Source organism: Vigna unguiculata, chromosome 6 (genome assembly GCF_004118075.2).
Source record: "Vigna unguiculata cultivar IT97K-499-35 chromosome 6, ASM411807v1, whole genome shotgun sequence".
Classification (NCBI taxonomy): Eukaryota; Viridiplantae; Streptophyta; class Magnoliopsida; order Fabales; family Fabaceae; genus Vigna; species Vigna unguiculata.
In genome coordinates, this window is record NC_040284.1 from 27,932,131 (window position 1) to 27,952,198 (window position 20,068).

Sequence of the window (20,068 nt, forward strand, 5' to 3'; positions counted from 1 at the left end):
TGCTGCCATTCTTATCATAACATAACTTAGAATGGGAGATTATATATATATACTCCCTTGTATAAAAGAAGAGAGAAGCACGTGAAATTTGTCTCATCAAATTTTATTTTTTTAATGCTTTTAAATTTACTAATCTAAATAATACATTTTATTGTAAAGTATCTTGAATTTTCTATAAAAATAATCTGTACTCTTCAAATTGTTTATCCAAACAAATTAAAGTGTTATAATAATTTACTTTTATGTGAGATGCATAAATAAAAATCATTCCACGAAAGTAAAAACTTTTCTTCTACAAGTTTAAGCATAGGCAAAATAAGCAGGAAAGAGAACCCATCAAAAAGACTAATTTAATTTTCTTACATCTATCTCCGTCAAAAAACATCACTTAGTTTGTCTTAAGTTTACCAAAAAAAAATTCAGTGGAGAAATATAACACAATGAAATTTTAAAACAATGAGTTTATGAGTTTTTATCCTTGTATAGGAATCTAATAAAATAAGGTATTGAGATCATTCTTAACCAAAAACTTTAAGTCAATAAGTTTATGGGTCTTTATCTCTACTTTATCATTTTTAGTCAATGTGAGACTTAAACTAACACTTAAATTCTTAACGATTTGGATTAAAAAAAATAAAATTGTCTAATTAAGAGAAAAATAATAAAAAATATAGAAAAATAAGGAAAAATTTATAAAAAATTATAAATGATTCGATTAGTAGAAATAATCAAAAAATTATTTTAATAAATGAAATTATAAAACTAATAAAGTTTATTTCATGTATTATTTTAATATTTTTATTTTAATTATTAATTTCTTATAACAGAAAATATAGTTATAATCATATAAAAAAATTATTTATATTATAAATAACTGATTACATACGAATTGATCACATACATTCATATTTTATTATATTTATGTATGAATCAGAAACTTTCTTCTTCTTTCTTTACCTTTTTGAATGAAAAGTGAAGATGTATATTATTTTTGGATCTCGGTATTTATTTTTCTCGCTGTTACATTACATAATTGCAAATCAGTTTGTAGAAACCAAATACACATACAGAAACTTAAGATACTTTAGAGACGAGCATTATTCTAGGAGAAAAATATCAGTATTTATGAACTGAATAAAATTGATGTCAGAGAAAAAAAAAAGGGTAACCCAATGAATTTTTTAATAATCATCTTTTTTTTTCTTCATAAATCATTAAAATATATACTTTATTGATTTAAATTTTTGAATTAAATAAGTTCAGTTTTATCATGAATGGAAGTATAATTTTCAACTACATACTATAAGAAAAATGAACGAATTTTAAAAGTACACTCGTGTTTCATTTCAAACATTAATATAAATTATATGATAAGTTGATAAAGAAATGCAGATAGAAATATGAGTATATATAAATAAAATTGTATTAGGAAAAGAAAAAGTAAATGTTACACATAAATGATGATGTGATGAAGGGAAAGTGGAGCTTAATTAAAAAAAAAAAGGTAAAGTGACGTTGAGAGTAGGGTTAATTGTGAGTAAGAACAGTGTAATGATGAGAAAGAGAACCCTACAAGCGAGCAAATTGAGAAGGCAGAGACAAAAGAGGGTCGTGGTCCCAGGACAAGAGTGCCCTAATACCAAGTCTACACACAGTGAGTGATAAGATAGAGCAATGCCGCGTCGCAGGGGAACATTTCCCTAACCCAAAATCTACGTCACCAACTCCTCCAATACCAATACCTAGTTATCTCTCTCTGCTCCTGATTCATTTCTTTATTTAAAAAAACACAAAAAGGCAGAAAAAGAAAACCCTGATTAAGAACCCTCCCAACCCTTCAAAGTCCAAACCCCTCTCCCATTTTCTCTCTCTTTCTGTTCAGCGTTAGATAAGAAAAACAACAACAAACACTATAACCAACGCAATCACCATTTTCTCCCTCCTCCTCCTCATGAAGAAGCTCTACCATAAAGGGACGGTTCACCCGTCGCCACCGCTCATCTCCGACCACCTCGCCTTCCTCCCCGCCGCCATACTCACTCTCGCGGCCGCGCTTTCTCCGGACGACCGGGAGGTTCTCTCTTATCTCATCTCCTGCTCATCCGCCGCTGCTTCCACCTTCTCCGGCAACCCCCGCCGGAAAAGCGCCGCGGAAACCGCCCATTCACCTGCGTTCAACTGCAGCTGCTTCGGCTGCTACACCAGCTACTGGGTCAGGTGGGACGATTCGCCGAATCGCCAGCTCATACACGAGATCATCGACGCGTACGAGGATTCGTTGGCTCAGATTGGAAACAAGGGTAAGAAGAACGGTAAGGGGAAGAAGGAGAAGAGGAACCACAGGAGAGCGGGGGGCAGCAGTAGCAGCAGTAGTAGTAAGCATGCGCATTCGAGCGAGTTGAAGCGGTCCGAGTTGGCGAGTCTGGCGATTCACGACTCGGCCGAGTCGGAAGCGGTGGTGGAGGGTAACGGTGGCGGTGATGAAGGTTGTGAGGGGGTTGTGGTTTTTGAGGAAAAAGGATCGGTGAGAAGGTTTGTGAGTTTCATCGGTGAAAGGATTTGGGGAGGGTGGGGACAGTGAGTAAGTGAATGTATGAATTTGGAAGAGATAATAATGAAGAAGAAAATTAGAAAATGAAGAAAGGAAGAGAAAAGAAGAGGAAAGGTAGGTCTAGATTTTAATATTTACACCACCTCCCTTACTTTATCTTGTTCCTTTTTATTTTTGCTTTTGTACATTAATCAATCACTACTACTACTACCCTGCAATGTTTAACACGAAATGGATGTTCTTCTGTGATTCAGGGTTTAGAGTTTTGTTATATATAATCTCTCAAGCAAATCATATATATCAAAATTATCAATCCATTTTTTTTTTTCGTTTGTTTCTCTTCCTGTTGTGTTTCCATTTTCTGGGGAACTAATTAGTGCATCTCTTAAAGATGTTATTTTGAATACAAGTTTTGGTTCCGAATTCGTTTTAGTTGGGAAAAAGCTGTTTCTCCTTCTAGTGTATTCATTGTTCAATTTCGGCGTTCAACCCCAGTGACGATGATGCCCTGTTTGTTTCTTCAGGGTGCTATCATTTGTAAGTCAAAAATGACTAAGTTTTTTTGTTTTTTAGATTTTTCTTTCTCAATTAGTGTGTAGAATTTGAATTTGACCAATTCATGTCTTCCGAGAAGTTTTCTTTTTTTTGGTGGTCTTTATCTTTATCTCTTTTTTCTCGTGAAACTTACCGGTGAATACAAGACAATGTCATGGAAAATCAATTCTTTGGCCGCTGTCTAAACTTCATAGGTCTTGGTCTTGACTGGTAACTGTATATTGATTATTTTAAAAACTCAAAAAAGTAAAAAAAAAAAAAAACAATTTCATTTCTTAAACTTGCGAAACTTTATTAGATGTATTGTCTTGGATTAATAAAAGTATTTTATACTGAAAATGAAAATAAATCATGACTTCATTTTTTACATATAGGTTTTTTGGTAATGGATTCTGCTGTCCGATAAAATCTGCATTTTCTAACGTATAGTTGCTGCTGAACCTGGAATAAGAGCAGAGTCGCAGACATGTAGTGGTGTATTTTTTGGTGAAGAGATAAAACTTTATCAAAATGTTATTTAATGGTTTGCTTTCAGTTTTTTAAGGTAAATTTTGCCTTTTAGTTATTGGGGCTTCATTTAATAAATTTAGTTATAGACATGATTCCGAATATGATTAGATGATAAAAAATGACATGAAAAGCATAGGAATGGACTTTATTTAATTTCATCCTTAATACTTTATACTATAGTATATTAGACGGAATTTGTAATAATAGTCTTTTCTTTATAGTTGATTATATATAAACATTCATGTCTATTATATATTTCCTAATTTTTTTTTGGTATTCTTGTATTAACATATTTTGAAAAATTAAAATACTCCTTTTAATGATTAATATGATGTCAATAAGATATTTGTATACCTATCAGGTAAATTTTGATTTTTGTCTTCTAAACATATATTGATTTGATTTGGAATAACTTTCTATTGATCTAGATTGTGTGTTTGTAAACTTAAATTTTAAACTGGATTTTACTGTTCATAAATAGTTAATGTAACTTTTAAATATTTTAATTGATATGAAATTATTGTTAAACAACTTTTACAACAATTAACATAAAATTTAATATTAATTTGTATAATAATTTATTATTAAAAATAATATATCAAAGTTTATATCATTTAGTATAATAATATATTTAAACCTTTAAAGCTTAATTTTAAGTTTGTTTCTTCTTCTTTTTTTTCGTAGTTTTAGTCCTTTAATTTTAATTATCTAGAGTTTCGATTCTTAAATTTGTTTTTGGCAAATTAATCTTTTAACTTTTTGTAGGTTATTAGCTATAATCTTTCATGTATTGCTAAAATATTTTCAAATTATTTTTTTACCAAATATAAAGGTTTTAATGACAACAATTTTGGACTCCTTTTCCTATTTATTTATTACAAACTTAAGGTTATCAGTCACAACGATTTTTTTTCTCTTTCTTATATTTTTGTTATTGCAAAAGTTCCGTCAATATTTATGAATAAATATAGTTAATAATATTTTCTGTTTTGAATACTTTTAACAATAATTGTTTTATAAAAAATATAGGTCACTAGTAATAACCTTTTTTCTAAAATTAAATCCGTTTAATTACTGCAATAATCTTCTCAACAGATATTTCCAGAATTTATGTCCATAAAAAATAATAAAGAAGAGTTCTTAGTCATCATTATCAAAATCGCTTTTTCGTTTGTGTATTGCAAGAACTTTGCTTTTGGAGAACGATTAAAAACGTGATTCCTTACCTTCTCAAAAACAAAATCTATGTCCCTTTTATTTTTACACAAAAATATCTAAAATTTATCAACTAACTAATACTTTTTTTTACTAAAATCGTTATATATAGAGAGAGACACACAACTTAAGATCAAGAAGTGTAGAGAAAATAATAATAAAAATCCTGAAATTTTCTTAATTTTTTTAAAGTTAAAATTAACATTTTTCAATTATCTAAATTTAACACATTTATCTAGTTCAAATCTAAAAAAAAAAAAAAACAATATTTTATGAATGAGACTAAGTTATGCAAAAGTCTCCTAACAAATTATTAGGCTAATACGCCATTAGGTTCGGAGTTATACTGTTTATTAATATTATATAAGGAAAAATCAATTTCGTACACAAAAGGAGCATTCCTATTCCTTCTACATGAGCTAATGTTTATGTAATTTTCTTACTCGATAATTTTCTTACATTCATTCATTCATATATTACGAGTAATCTCGTCGATAAACAAAAAATAAATAAATTGTGGGATCAAAAAAATTTTCGTTTTAATTTTTTCGCTTGGAAAAAAATGTCATTTATAAAATAATCATAAAAATATAACATTTTTCCATTTAGATCAAATTATTATTTAACCAAAATTTTCATTTCGTTAATTGTAGTTTTCTTCCCTCTAAAGAAAAAAGGAAAATGACTTTTCGGTTTGCAGGACTAAAAAGGATTGTTTAGGATAATTTTTAAAATAAAAGCTAAATTATGTTTTAGGTTTTTTACCGATTTGAAAACTTTCGACTGAGATTTCATTGAATTTTTATGGTTTATTGAGTACTTGATAAGTTTTTTTTTTTTTTTTACGATATATCCCTGATATTACTTAATATTAAATTTGTTTGTAACTAAGTTACGTGGTAGTAATGGTTAAATGATTACGTTATTGTTAAATTATGATTTTATAATTTTAATCCAAAATTGAAATATATCATAGTTTTATAATTTATTTTAAAAAACATAAAGCCATGAAACCGATGAAAGCAACGACTATCATAACTACAAGATCAAAGAACAAAGATAAAGAATGGAATCGACTGTTATGTTATTTTTTGCTCTTTGTTTAAAGAATACATCTTGTGGTGTACTTAAAGTACTCAAATAGTTATGGTTTTATGTGTTAATTAAATCATTGAATTTTTTATTATGTCCAAATTTTAATGTTGTTGGTTATATTGAGTTGTATAGTAAAAATATTTGTTGATGAAGGTATATAATTTGATAAAATTATAATTTGACAGTAAAAACTATGAAGTAGATTGCAATTCGACTATAATTCAATAAAATTATAATTTGATAGTTAAAACTATGAAGTGAGTCATAATTACTGTAACAAAAGTTAAGCATACAAATAAATAATATATATATATATATATATATATATATATATATTTGAATAGTAATAAAATTAGACAATACTTATTATTAATGTCCTATCAAATCATAAAATTTTAAAATCATAACTTGGAAAATTTTAAAATAATAAAATTACATATAACAACCACTCATCAAGACAATATAAAATAATATGATATCACAAGATAATAACCACGTTTCCTAACATCACACAAATATTCAATACTCAATATATTATAAGAATTGATTAAGAATTTAATTCAAAAATTTCCAATTCTACGAGAAATCTAAAAGATAATTAAACCTCAAATAAAAAGAAAACCTACTCTTATATTTAAGAATTTTTATTTTCGCTATCAATAAATTCAGTTATTATTTTACTTGTCAATTAGCATTCATAGTGTAACACAATATAAAAGATAAATAAATATACTCTTGCGATATAAACATTTAAAAATATTTTACGATATTTTTTAACTTTGTTCCTTATCGCTCATGCTAAAATACTTCTTTACAATGTATAAATATAAATATAGTGTAGAGATAGGCAAAAAGAGAGGATAGGTTACTAGAGGTAGCGAAGAACGAGGTCGGCAAAAGTAGAGAGACTTCGATTTAAGTGAAAATGGACACTTCACTCCAAATATTGGTCTCCTTCTCCACACCTTTTTTTTCTTTCTTTTTTTAATTTTTTTATTCCTTCGCACCCTACTTTCAAATTAATGCTCACTTCCACAACACAACAAACAGTGAAAAAACAAAACAGTATATATCTCTAGTATGACACCACAGCAAGACAAAATTAATGTGCAAAAAAATTACAAAACAGTATTATTATTCAGACGATTTTCTTATATGCATGTAAACTTAATAAATACTTCTTATTTACGCATGTTCATTAGAAATAAATAGTCAGTCAATAAAAATAGATGAATAATAAATATTACTCTCTTCACACTAGTTTACTGATAATTATATTTGTATTTCACTGCCCTCTGCCTCATGTAAGATGTATCAAGATATACTTTTTAAGGCTGTTATTTTATGAAAACCATCGATGTGTAAATAATTTTCTTTCTCATACGGGGAAGAAGTTTGATTATATAATAGTAGAGTTTTACGTTTATGAATTGTTCGGTCTTCTGTTTACCTGGTCAAAGTTCCTTATGTGTAATCCATTTGAAATATTAAATACTTTTTTCCAATTATGGTTGATTATATTCGTATTCTTAATAAGTGTCAAAATAGATTAATATATATTACATTTTGATCTCCTCGTTCTTAGTCTAACAAAAAATAGGATAAGATTGACTAATTGAAAATTTTAACCTCTAGAAAACGATTGAGCTTATTGACACATTATATATTTTTCTAATTTTGTATTTTTCAAATTTGTTATAGATATATTAAAGCTCACGGTAAACACTTTTTTAGTTTTAATTGATTGATAAACGCGAATAACTTAAAATGATTTAAGTTAAAATATTATTATATATTTGTATAATTTAAGTAATATGATACAATTTTTGTTTAAATTAATCTTTATTTTATTTTTGTTTTAAAAATATGAACCGACAGACCTGTTTATTCTATATATCTCTGACCTGTTAATTTGAGAAATTAGATAAAACGAAACAAAACAAATTAACAGATTGAAAACTTCAATTCGATCTATCAATTTTTTGACGAACACACATATCAACTCACGAATTTATACATATTTTGCTATTCCTAGTTTTTAATTAAATGACGACTAGCTTTCAATATATTTTCTTAAGATTGTATTTCACTTCTCTCTAATTATTTTTACTAATATATATTATTTTAATATAACAAATGAAGAGTTATCAATAGATTAAAGTGTAACTTTTTGAAATATTTTTTATATTAGACTTTTTTTCGATATTAATATTTGAATAGTACTTTTTAATTTCTTCTAATTCAACGGATAAAGAATTTAGAAATAAGAAATAATGAGTAATTAATGATGAAGGAAGCCATTACTTGGCAGTTAAGTTTGAATCGACTGTGCGAGAGGCAATAGGAGAAACTTTGACTTAGTTTTATTATATTATATTTTATTTTTTCAAAATCCTCTAATTTAAAAGGTTATTCATATATTCTTAGGTCAATTTTCTTCTCCATTTAGATTCGTTACGTACTTGACACTCCCATCAGCAGCTTCCTTATCTTAATTCCAATCCTAAAGCCACTCGTATTTCATCATATTTTTAAATATTATAAAACCCTCTTACCAATTCAATGCAATGAAAATTAACAGAATTATCTGGAACGAGCATAAAGTGACGTGGACAGTAATATTTGAAATCAAGTATTTAATTTTGAATGTTAACAAAAAAGGAACTATATACTTTGGCTGCACTTGATGTAATTTTGTTTTCTTAGAGTTGACTTTCAAGTTATTGAACTTATTTTAAATAAGAATGATAAAATAAACTAATATACAATTAACTCAATCGTATATTGTATTTTTAACTCAAACGAAACTTATTTCACTTTTTTATTACAAATTGTAAAAATACATATTTGAATTAAATGAATTAAGATAATATTAGAGAAGTTCCCTTTTTTATTGGAGAAATGTGTGAGCATAAGGTGATGAAAAAGAGAAAGACGAAAAGTAGTGGAGTTAGGTATATGTTTTTCTCTACATTGCTGATTTTGTGTCTTCTCTTACATCATTGTGTGTGGTGATTCGTAAAGCCACAATAGGTAAAATGTGTCTTTGATTATTGGGAAAACCACATGGCACAAAATCATTTTTGATTCTATTCCTCTCTAATGCACAACTTTTAAAAGCATTCATTCAAAAGCCCCTTCAACCCTTATCATCTCTTAGAATAATAACTTTTATTTTATTATAACAAAATATAATTATAATTATGTTAAAGAAATAACAGATTATATTAATAAAGACTCTTTTTATTTTATGAAACAATTCATATAAAGGTTTCCTGCTCATAATAACGACTTTTACTTTCTCCAATTTTAATATTTGATTACCTCGTTTTCTAAATTTGTTTTCATAGAGGATTTCTATTTGTTTCTTCGTCACAATTTATGACATTCCAAAAACTTAAATTATGAGATGTAAAAGAACGTAGTTCTGTTACTTGGAGATAACGTGTGAGGTAAGGAATTAAGCTTTTTAAAAGATCTAGATTTTATGTGTGAATGATTGTATATGTAATTTTTAATTGTATATTTGCCACATTATTTTTGTAATTATGAGAAAATATGGATTATGACAGTGGTGTGGTTAATAGAAATAGGAGTGAGAAAAAAAAAATAAAAGATTTTCACTAGAGGGATGAAGAGAGGGTGGAGGAGTGTGTCGATTTTGAGTGTTCATTATATTTTTTTAATTAAAAAATTATTTTATTCTTATATTTTAATAGAAATGAATTTTATTTTATCTTTATTTTTGTCAGATAATATATATATATATATATATATATATATTTCTTATAGTTTAATTTAATTATTTTAATTTTAATTTCAAAAAATAAAAAGTAAAACAGGGTAGCCATATTTCAGGTGACATTAATTATTTTGTGTCGGAGTCTGAATGAGTCGAATCACAATCAAATCATGGTGTTTGAACTCATATACTCTTAAGTATAAAAAGTTACACTCTGATTAACTGATTAACAACTCTTGGTCAGGTGACAAGTGTTTAATCCAACATTTAAAATTTAGATAAATTCATTTGATTTTTTTTAATTATGAAGATTAGAAAAGTAAATCTAGATTAAAAAAATGATTTGATTGTATATTATGATGTATGATGTTAGACATTTTTTAATAAGTTTAAATTGATATTTAGTAAAATTGACGTTTTAGCATAAAAGTAATTAGATTGATGCCAATGATAATTGCCTATTTAAGTACTAATTGATCTAGTTTAACAATAATTTGGTTGTTATTAGTAGGGTTAAATATGTTTTTGGTCCCTCAAGTTTGGAATTAGTCATAATAATATTTGAGTTAATATTTAAGTGAAAATGGATCAAATTATGTAAACAATTCAAATACTATCATGTCCTTGAAACGTTAAAGAAACTTAATAAGATCTTGGTTAAAAGGACTAAATCCATACATTTCTAAAGAAGAAAGACTAAATTGGTCAGTCAGAAGTTTCAAAGAGGGACCAATTCCAAATTTCACTGAAACTTGAGGGACCAAAAACATATTTAACCCTTATCAGTGAAACCATTAATAAAAAAAATATATTAAACTTTCAATAACTTTTAAGCCAAGTTATATAATAATTTAGTGGTATCAAAGCAAACGAAGGTTTTCATTGAAAAAAAAAAACGTGTGTGAATACGAATAGTTATAATTCTTTTAGTATTTTATCTACTTTTTAAGTTGATTATTTTTAATAGAAAATATAATAATTAATAGGTTGGAAAGTTTTTAAGAATTTAAAGGGACAAACTTTAATTAAAATAAATGATTTATTGCACATTTAGTACAGAATTGCAATAAAATAATTAACTTTTTATTTATTTATTTATTGAAATTCTCTTGAATAAAGTTAGCCAAAAACAACATAAGTAAGAAGATAGATTTAACTGTGTTCCACTTTATCCTGTGCACATGTTAGGGAACATGGTCTATTAATGGCTTGAGAGAAAAAAAAGTAGTCTAGTTTATTATGAGTGGATATATATTTTAGTTACATTGATCTCACGTGATTATGGGTTGTTAAATAATTAATAGTTAAACTCAATAAATGCGCGATGATGAAATAAAAGATTATGGAAAAAGTAAACTTAAAAAGTCTTTTTCAAGAGTATTATGCATGTTAATTTAAGTTATCATATCTTGATCGTATATACCTTAAAAAGAAATGGTCACAAATTTTCCGTGTTCTCATTTACGATGGTAGTCAATTTAAAACCAATTTGGTGTGATAAAGTCTCTAATCTATGTATCTTTCTTTATGACCAAAGGTTTGTATTCTTTTTCAAGCAATTAAAAATATGGTTTATTGAATTTAAGCATCTTTATGAAAGAAAGAAATACGATGCCAAAGGTGTAATTTGTTTGAATGAGATGACATTACTTAGATTATAAGTACATTGGATGTTTGTTGGTAGCCACAAGTTATGGAAACTCTATGCCATAGGATTTCAAGTTATACACTTCCTTTCTACACTATTTTTATGCATAAAAAAAGCCAAACAATTTCACCAAACTAGTCAGTGCATGTTTGAAAATGCATTACGTTAAACATATATATGTCTTTTTTTTTTCCCCAAAAGTCAGAGTCAAATAGTTTTCCATATGTGCTATAAAGAGTTTTTTCTGTATTTCGTCTTTTCGTTGAAAGAAAAACTAAGTTTATAAAATTAACATCTTAGTTAAAATTTAATTTATTAAAATTAAATAAAATTTTAAAATAATTAAATCGATCACATTTAAATATTTTAAAACATACAAATTATGTTAAATTTGATATAAAATGTATGTTTATTAAGTTTTCAGTCTACCATCAATTGAAATATTTTCAGTTGAGTTACTATGATTTTTTTGGTTAATTACTAAAAGGTTTTATATTTTTTAAATAAATTTTTAGTTCAATTATTTTAGTTAATGAGTGACATGTAACACGTTGTGTCATATTGCTTATTTGTTTCATGTTAAGAAATGTGTCATGTTACTTTTATTCTGATCCTAAGTTTAATTGTAAAATTGTTGTCAATCACCATGCATTTAAACTATTGTCTATTTTTGAATCGTATGCTTTTTATTTAAAGTGCCTTATGCCTTACCTCCTAGATGATAGGCGACTATTGGGCGTGATAGGAACATAGTCTTCCAATCGATGTCTAAGGATAATAACGAATCATCCTAACGGAGGATTTAAAGGATCGATGATTTGTATCTCGGCCACACAATGGACGTCAATGTTCCGATCTCAAGTTTGATGATAGTTGCATACAAATTAAATGATTTATAATATAAATAAATTAAAATACACACATCATGTTAATTAAATAACAAAAAATGTTTCACAAAATTACTTTAAAATAAAGTTTAATATTTTCCAACTCAAATAAGAATATTCTCTAACAACATTAATTTGAATTTTGTACTTATTATATTTTTCAACGTTACATTCGCAAATTAAGTTTTCAATTCTATGTTTGGTACTTATTTTACTTAAAGTATCATGCCTTAATAGGTTTTAGGTCTCTTGGAAGTACATTTCAATTCAGCTTATAATAATTACAGATATAAATTAAAAACTTTGGAATCATGGAAATTATTATTTAATCACAACAAAGTTAATGTAATTGAAACTTTAGATTGACTTATAAAAGGTTTATAGTTTCATCTCACGAAGTTGTATTAACAAGTTTTCTTGAAGTGATAAGGTCTAAAAAAGTGTTTCATTTAATCCTTGACCAGTGTAACTGGCACAAAAGGAATTTGAAGTTAATAATGGCAATTGCTTACACTCACAGGGAGAAGACAGTTAAAAGGAAGAAGGGTGAAAGTTTTGAATATGACATGATAGGGAGTGTAGTAATAAGAGTGATGCGAATGTTGGTGTTAGGTGGAATATAGCAGTAGTTGCTGATCATACTTTGCTCTCAGATTGTTTGGTGGATATTGTTGCTGAGTTCGATTATCCTGTGGTTGTTGGTTGTTGGTAGTTGGTCAGCTACTTCAGATTGATTTATGCTGTGTTATACACACAAAATTATGACAATACCTAGGTATATGTCTAAATTAATGATTCAAAATCAATGTACAAGGTTTTAATTAGGTATTATTTTCAAATTTTATTTTAGTCAAATATCATACTTAGGTTTTCTTAACTTGTGTTTGAATAAAACCTAGATAAATGATAGATAATATCTCCATAGAATTTGAGTTTGAGTATAGCTTGATCCCATAAAATCAAGTTATACAATCATTTATAAAGTAAAAACTATCCTTTAGTATACTATTTTTAGATTCTATTTATGCTTAATAATACCTCAGTTAATTAATTGTGTGTTTATGGATGTATTTCATAATTGTGAGTTAATTAATAATTTTATTTGGGAAGAGTAATGTGTTAAAGGAACAGGGTGAGAATATAATTTTGGGATGTTATGGATGGGGAACTAGCATGAGTGTTTGGTTTTGGAAATAAAAATGGAGTAATGAACTTGGCAGATGAAGGTAGTGCATATAGCAATTAGAAGAAAAGAAAAAACTCCTTTTTTAATTACCCCAAACCATATTCATCTTCGTTTTATTTTCACTTTTTTTTTCCTCATTCTCTCTAAGTTTTTCTCCATTCTTGTGATGATCTACGTGTGCAAGCTAGTAACCTTTTTTTTCTTACTTCTTTTCAGAAGAGAATTATGCATGTGTATGGGTTTGGTTTTTTTATTTTATTAAATGTATGAAATTTTTTAGAGTTTAGATTTTTTTGTGTTGGTTAATAGGATTCACATATATCATCAAGGAGTAAGTACACTTGGTTTTTCTAACTCATCTTTTCTTTCAAGTTGTAGTTTCTCTAAGTAGAGAGAAGATTAAGGTAGGAAAAAGAAACTTAATCTAAACTTTGATTTATGCCCTGTTCTTATGAATGGAATTACTATTTAGAAGAAAGTGTGAGCGACGATTCAAAGGTTATTTTTGCGTTCGTTTAAAGGTAATAAGAGGTGAAAATTCAATCACGTTGTATATAAAGAGATTGGAAGGGATCACATGCATATTTATATAATTACCCTTTGATTATTTAATATTTTCTACACACTGCACATGGAAACTAATAACTTCCTGAGCAAGATGACTATTCAATCTAAGCAACAGCAAAACATACAAACCCCATAGCACTACACACAGCAGATTCCTAAATAAAATAAAATTTATTATTCATTTTTTGAAAATAAATTTATGATTATTTCAAGCAATCAACACAAATTAAATAAATTATTTTAAATTGTTTTAAATTATTTATATAGTATTTTATATTAATTTTAATATTAGGGATATTTTGGTAATCTCATTTTTTTATCTATTAAAAGTTTTTCTTATGTCACATCACTCAATTCAATCACAAACTTTCACTAATTTCACTCTCTAATTCACTCCAAAATCACCTCCTAATCCCTTAAAAAGAATAACATCAACTTCACCCTCTAATCCTTTCAATCTCTTCCTCTAATTCTTCCTCTCAAAAGAACACAGTCTTAAACTATGAGTGAGTAGTTGATTTTATGTTATCTTGATAACTCTGCTTGTGAAAATGTTTGAACAATTAATTAGTAATTTGGGTGAGAAACTCATAATATCAAGACTTATATAATGCTTATTTGTATAATCATATTATTTTTGTTTTTGAATTTGATAAATAGTAATAATTGTTTGGTGATCATATTATTTTTACATTTTCTATAGTTAGTTACAATATAAGGTTAAATGTATTGGAATTCAATATAATTTTTCCATCTTCTCAAAATGTGAACAAAACTATTTAATTTAGAAAAAAGTAAATTTAATGGGGTTTTTATTTTACGAAATTGATATGGATTATTTTTTTTGGATAGATTTGGTGTAACAAGTGGTGTATACTCTATTGCATATATGTTCTTAGGTAGAATCAAGCATAGACGGGTATGGAGGAGGTCATTGATACACAGCCTTTTAGGCGTTCGACAATAACATTTCTGCTTACTAGCCCTGAATGATGGCTCATTGGTACGCCCTCCTTCAAACACTCATCGTACTTCTCCAATGTACAAACAATGTCGCTGAAATCTGGTCGTTTCGACGGGTTTCCTGACCAACAACGCTTTATCAGATGTGCCAGTGCTGGTTCACAACTTGCTGGCAGAGGAGGCCTTTCATTCTGATCAAAAACAAAAATCACTTTTCAAATCAAAAACTATGATTTAGATCAAATGAACTATGATTTTCAATTTTTTGTGTTCCACAATTTTAGAGACAAATGGCTATTTATCTGTGCCTTTTGTGTGGGGTCTATGGGATGAGTGTGCCTCATGGGAATGCACTAATGGAGACAACAATATTGCGGCTAGCCTTTTGTGCAAAGTTCAAGGACTACTTTTGACAAATGTATGCACCAAAATGTAACAACTGTTTTTGTGTTAGCCTCAAATTTTTTTTATCTGGTTAAGCGATATCAAGGGATTCGTGTTGGGACTAGGGAGGGAACATCACCAAGGCCCATGCATCGGTGCTTCCCATTATTAGGACTAGAAGACACATGCACCGACTGTTACACTTTTCATAAAAAAGTTCACTCTGTTAAAGCACTCTTGAGTTAAAATAATCCATGATCATTGCTAATGTTAGGTTCAGCTTCTGCACATGTTGCCCAACATGTACATCACATAGCTCAAGTAATTCAAGATTTCAATGCCTGGTTTTAACCCCTGAGGCTTCACAATAGAAGCAACATGAACAAGCAGAGTCACTTTAATTACTACTGGTAAACTATCTATGTATGAAAATAAAAATTAGTGGACACATTTATTGATATATGTAGTCTGTGGTATGTAGATTACTTTTTCTGAAGAAAGATTGTATTATATAAGAAAGTGCTATGGCTAAGTAAACCATGTTGTGACACAACGAAATTATCTTGCAAAAAGCGATTAGAGGTTACAATATTTTTGTCTTCACCTCTTATGCTTTGAGGGACACTTGCATCTTGTCAGACAGGCTAAGAGAAGAAAGAGTAGAGGGTTAGAATCTCTGAAATGCAGAATCCCTTAAACTCTGCATAAAGGTGTTTGTGGCACTTAAACTAAATTGAAAAGTGAAAGTATATTGATTGACCCATCCGATTGAAGGAAAGGCAATACTGAATGAGTAAAATAGTAAAAAAAAAAATGCTCACATAAGTCATGAGCCGTGAGAATAGTGAATGCAATTATGGATAACAGCTACACGATAAGGATTCTCCAAGTAACTCTGCCTTAGAGAAGATTTTGTACTAAGTAACCATTAGAAGGTAGATAAAAGTTTGGGAAATTACTGTTGTTTCATGTGGTATAAGATTTTAAAAGATTGGATATTGGGAGTGATCGAAACCAAGCTTCCCAGTTGGATATTTTAGATACTCGAGTGACATAGCTACTGTTGTTTTCTACACTGTTACTAAAAGGGCAGAAGTCTGTAGTGAGTATGTTTGGAACCTTTTTTATAAAATTGAAGTGTGTAGATATCAGATTTCTTCAGTCCCATTAGGGGAGCAAATCAAACTGTTCCAAGCAGAAATTTCCATATTATTGAGTATAATTCTTATCACAAAGAACTTGTCCAATCAATCATCTTGACAATGCAACAACTGTTTTCAGTTCGGAATTCTTCTTTTTATGCATAAAATTTCATTTCCAGACCAATTTTAAGTCATTTCAGAAATAAATTTTGGTTCAGAAAGGACCAAGAATTATGCCATATGTCAAATTAGACAAGAATTATTCGTCCACTATTAGACACGACCAAGAAGTTCGAGTAGAAAGAAGGAATTTTGGTCAGAGTAGAAAAAAGTCAAGAAGGGATTAAAGAAAAAGATTCTATCAATAAATCTATCAGAATTGGTAAGCAGAGAAGTGATGTAATTGTCTCTCTAAGAGCAATTAAAACTGGTGTAGCAGGATGAACTAAAACAAAAAGCAATTAACACAACACAGAAGAGATTTAGAGTTTAGAGAAATATAGCCATGTTACCTTCTCAGCCACAGCAAAAGCAGCTTGCACTGGGGTCATTCCTTGGAAAGGAAGTAGAGAAGTAGTGAGCTCCCAAAGCACAATACCAAAACTGTAGACATCAACTTTTCTAGTATAAGGTTTTTCCTTAACCATCTCTGGTGCCATCCAACGATATGTTCCCGAGTTCCCTTTGCTTTTCCGGCATCTTGTTTCAAGACAAGATGTGCCAAAATCCGCCACCTTAGCCCTCAAGTCATCGTCGAGGAGCAAATTACTTGACTTCAAGTCTCTGTGAATCACACCTTGTGAATGAAGGTACTCCATGCCCCTTGATATATCCAGAGCCAACCTTATTATTATTTCCAGTGAGAGTGAGTATGGCTCTTTCTTGTTCAGATACATCCTTAGATTCCCTTGTGACATGTATTCTGTTATGATACAGTACACCGGCGGTTTTTTACATGCTGCAATAAACTGTAAATTAAGAGTCATTTAATTATCAGAGTTTACACAAACACCTCTGCAGCTAAAGGTTACAGTTAGAATTTGGGTTTTAGAACCCCAATTTGCAAGTAGCTCAGAATAACTCAATAATTGATGAACCAATAGACTCGATAAAATTCAGATTTCAATGTAACTCAACTTTAAATAAAACTGTCTCTTAAGATTGTTCCCATATAAAAACTATTTGGTGGTTGTTGACATTCAAAAGTAGAGCCAAATCAAATAATCTAACACACAAAAAAATGCTAGGATTCCTCATGGTCGTTCCAAAACCCCAAGGACAAGAAAGAAGATTAATGATTGTATTACTCATCTAAAAATGGCAAAAATTAGAACAAAATAGAAAAGTCAATAGTTGGCAGCGATAGGTGTATTGTATATGTTACTGAGTTCAGCCAATATACTTATTTAAATGGTCCCTGTTTGCCTCTTTTTATGTTTCTGAAACAGTTTTACCAAGAAAAGCTAAGACTTTCCCTAAGTGGCAAGTGGCAGTGTCTCTTTGTGGGAACAACCAAAACTATATATATTAGCTCCTCTCTTGCTTACCTCCTCTGAGTTTCACATCCTCACAGATAAAACGATCGTAATGGATACATAAACAAACAAACTACCATGCAGACAAGAAGATTGAGTTTCGAAACAAGGTTGGAGAGATATCTGTTGATTAAAACAGCGTACCTCCACAATGTTAAAATGGAAGAGACGTGAAAGCAAAGCCACTTCAGAGTTAAATTGCTCCTCTAGTAATTCCTTTTTGTCCTCATCCTGGGATGGCATCTTCACCATTTTCACAGCAACTGCTCTCTGCTTGTAGACTCCACGGTAAATTCGGCTGTGAGCTCCACAAGCAAACCTGTTGCCGATAAAAAGCTGTGATAGGTCGGCAGTCCATTCCTCTTGCTCCCCCTCCTCCTTTGAAGCCTCCCATGTATCCATTGAGTCCAATATCATGGACCACGATTCCATGCTATCAAATCTCTTCCTTTCATTGTTCTCCGTGTCACTCTCCAACCTTAACTTGGAGGAGGATGAAGGGTCTGGTAAAGGTTTACTCTTAGACATCCTTAGCCTTAGTCCATGGAAACATGACCCCGCCATTGAACCTAGAAAACAAGTGTGTATTTTTGAACAATGATACGAAGAGTGTCAGAGCATACAGTCATGACAAATCTTCCAAACACGAGCTCCAACGTAGGATGAAGAACTAGTATAAGTATTTTAAAACCATCTTGAGGGTGATGTATATTGCAACTGCACCCTTTGATAATCAATCCACGTAAGCAGAAAGGCCACGGTTTATTTGAGTATGAATATCAATACTTGGTGTATAAGAATTGTGAAGGATATGAAATATCTCACGGCATTCAAGAGTGGAGTAGAAAAAAAGAAGGAAGTGGGGATTTCATTGGTTTTTCACAGTAGCATAAGGAGGAATTGAGAGGAAGAAAAGTTTCAAGGGTGTCTCGTGAGTGGTTGGGAAAAAGTGGAGTAGCTTGTTATAGAGAGTGAGAGATAGAGTTTTTGGGAGAATTTATAATTGAAGTTAGTTGGTGATGGGATTATGATGAATGAATGCAGTGCTAAGTGGACACAATGCAAAGCGAGGTGACTTGAGCTTGGCGATTGGTACATCCAACTATTGGTGTTTGCTTTTGCAGTGTTCTCAGACTTTGGATATATCCCCATCCTTGTTGGGGCCATGAAAAGTTTGAGAGTACAAGTGGCATCTTCCATAACAAAAGAAGAAACAACAGACAAGTGCCAACTGCAAGAGATGGACCTCTCTCAGTTTATACCAAACATGTGATTGATTTCTACGTATTACTGTTTTTCCTTCTGCTGTCAAAACCATTGCCTCATTCCAATACATATATCTTATGCTACTCTCTAATTCCTAACTGCGTCTTTGTGTTGGGTTGCTGCTGCCAATAAAAATCAACTTCATCACAACACAACCAATAAAAATCAGGTAAGGGTCAACCGAAAAAAAGAAAAGAAAAGCATTTAAGTTTGTGATATGGAAAAACATTTTTAGGTTCATATACAATCTCTCCAGAGATTTTTAACAAGAAACGTATACGATTCTATTTATTAATTATAATTTGAAGATGATCCAATGTATGTTTTCTAATTTATTGCTTAACGTATTATATAATTTATATTTGATGATTACCGATTTTACCCTGATTTGACCATAAGTAAACTCGGATGGAAGAAACAGAGATGATTGATTAATTGAGAGATATAGGGGAAAAATGCATATATAAATGTTGATAAAATTAGATTTTAAAAAAAGAAACAAATGGTTTGAGGGAGAAATAAAAAAAGTAGAAAGAAAAGTTAAGGAGACATAAGAGTTTCGTCCCAAAACTATCTAAGCCATTCAATATTTGGTTCCAGGTCACACGATATGGACCGCATATTGTTAGGTATGCGCCGTAGTGTGGTTTTTGTGGTATGGGCTTATCACGAGGAACATGTAGGGGATCTCGCTCAGGGCCCAAAAAACAAATTTCGACATTCCGTAACAAGTACTACCATAATTTTTTTTTCTTTTTTCTTTTTCTCATCCATCTATATTACCACTCTCTTCTTTTGCCATTTAGTATAACTACTCCACTT

The 20,068-nt window shown here is 29.6% G+C and overlaps 2 protein-coding genes across 2 annotated transcripts; one reads left to right on the forward strand and one right to left on the reverse strand.

Moving 5' to 3' along the window:
• Nucleotides 1-1,778: 1,778 nt before the first annotated feature.
• On the forward strand, nucleotides 1,779-2,976 carry LOC114187102. Its single transcript, XM_028075234.1, has one exon. The coding sequence runs from the start codon at nucleotides 1,952-1,954 to the stop codon at nucleotides 2,579-2,581; it is 630 nt and encodes a 209-aa protein (XP_027931035.1). The 5' UTR covers nucleotides 1,779-1,951; the 3' UTR covers nucleotides 2,582-2,976.
• An 11,769-nt stretch (nucleotides 2,977-14,745) lies between these two features.
• Nucleotides 14,746-19,333, reverse strand: LOC114187677 (serine/threonine-protein kinase HT1-like). The gene is made up of 3 exons (XM_028075984.1): nucleotides 18,125-19,333; nucleotides 16,958-17,413; nucleotides 14,746-15,110 (listed from the first exon to the last, which is right to left on the reverse strand). The coding sequence occupies exons 1-3, from the start codon at nucleotides 18,542-18,544 to the stop codon at nucleotides 14,862-14,864; spliced, it is 1,125 nt and encodes a 374-aa protein (XP_027931785.1). The 5' UTR covers nucleotides 18,545-19,333; the 3' UTR covers nucleotides 14,746-14,861.
• Nucleotides 19,334-20,068: the final 735 nt, after the last annotated feature.

Coding starts and splice junctions, on each gene's coding strand:
- LOC114187102 (XM_028075234.1), top strand. CDS start 1,952: ATGAAGAAGCTCTACCATAAAGGGACGGTTCACCCGTCGCCACCGCTC.
- LOC114187677 (XM_028075984.1), bottom strand. CDS start 18,544: ATGGCGGGGTCATGTTTCCATGGACTAAGGCTAAGGATGTCTAAGAGT. Junction 17,414..18,124: donor TCCATTTTAACATTGTGGAG/GTACGCTGTTTT, acceptor CTTAATTTACAG/TTTATTGCAGCATGTAAAAA. Junction 15,111..16,957: donor CTTTTGCTGTGGCTGAGAAG/GTAACATGGCTA, acceptor GTTTTTGATCAG/AATGAAAGGCCTCCTCTGCC.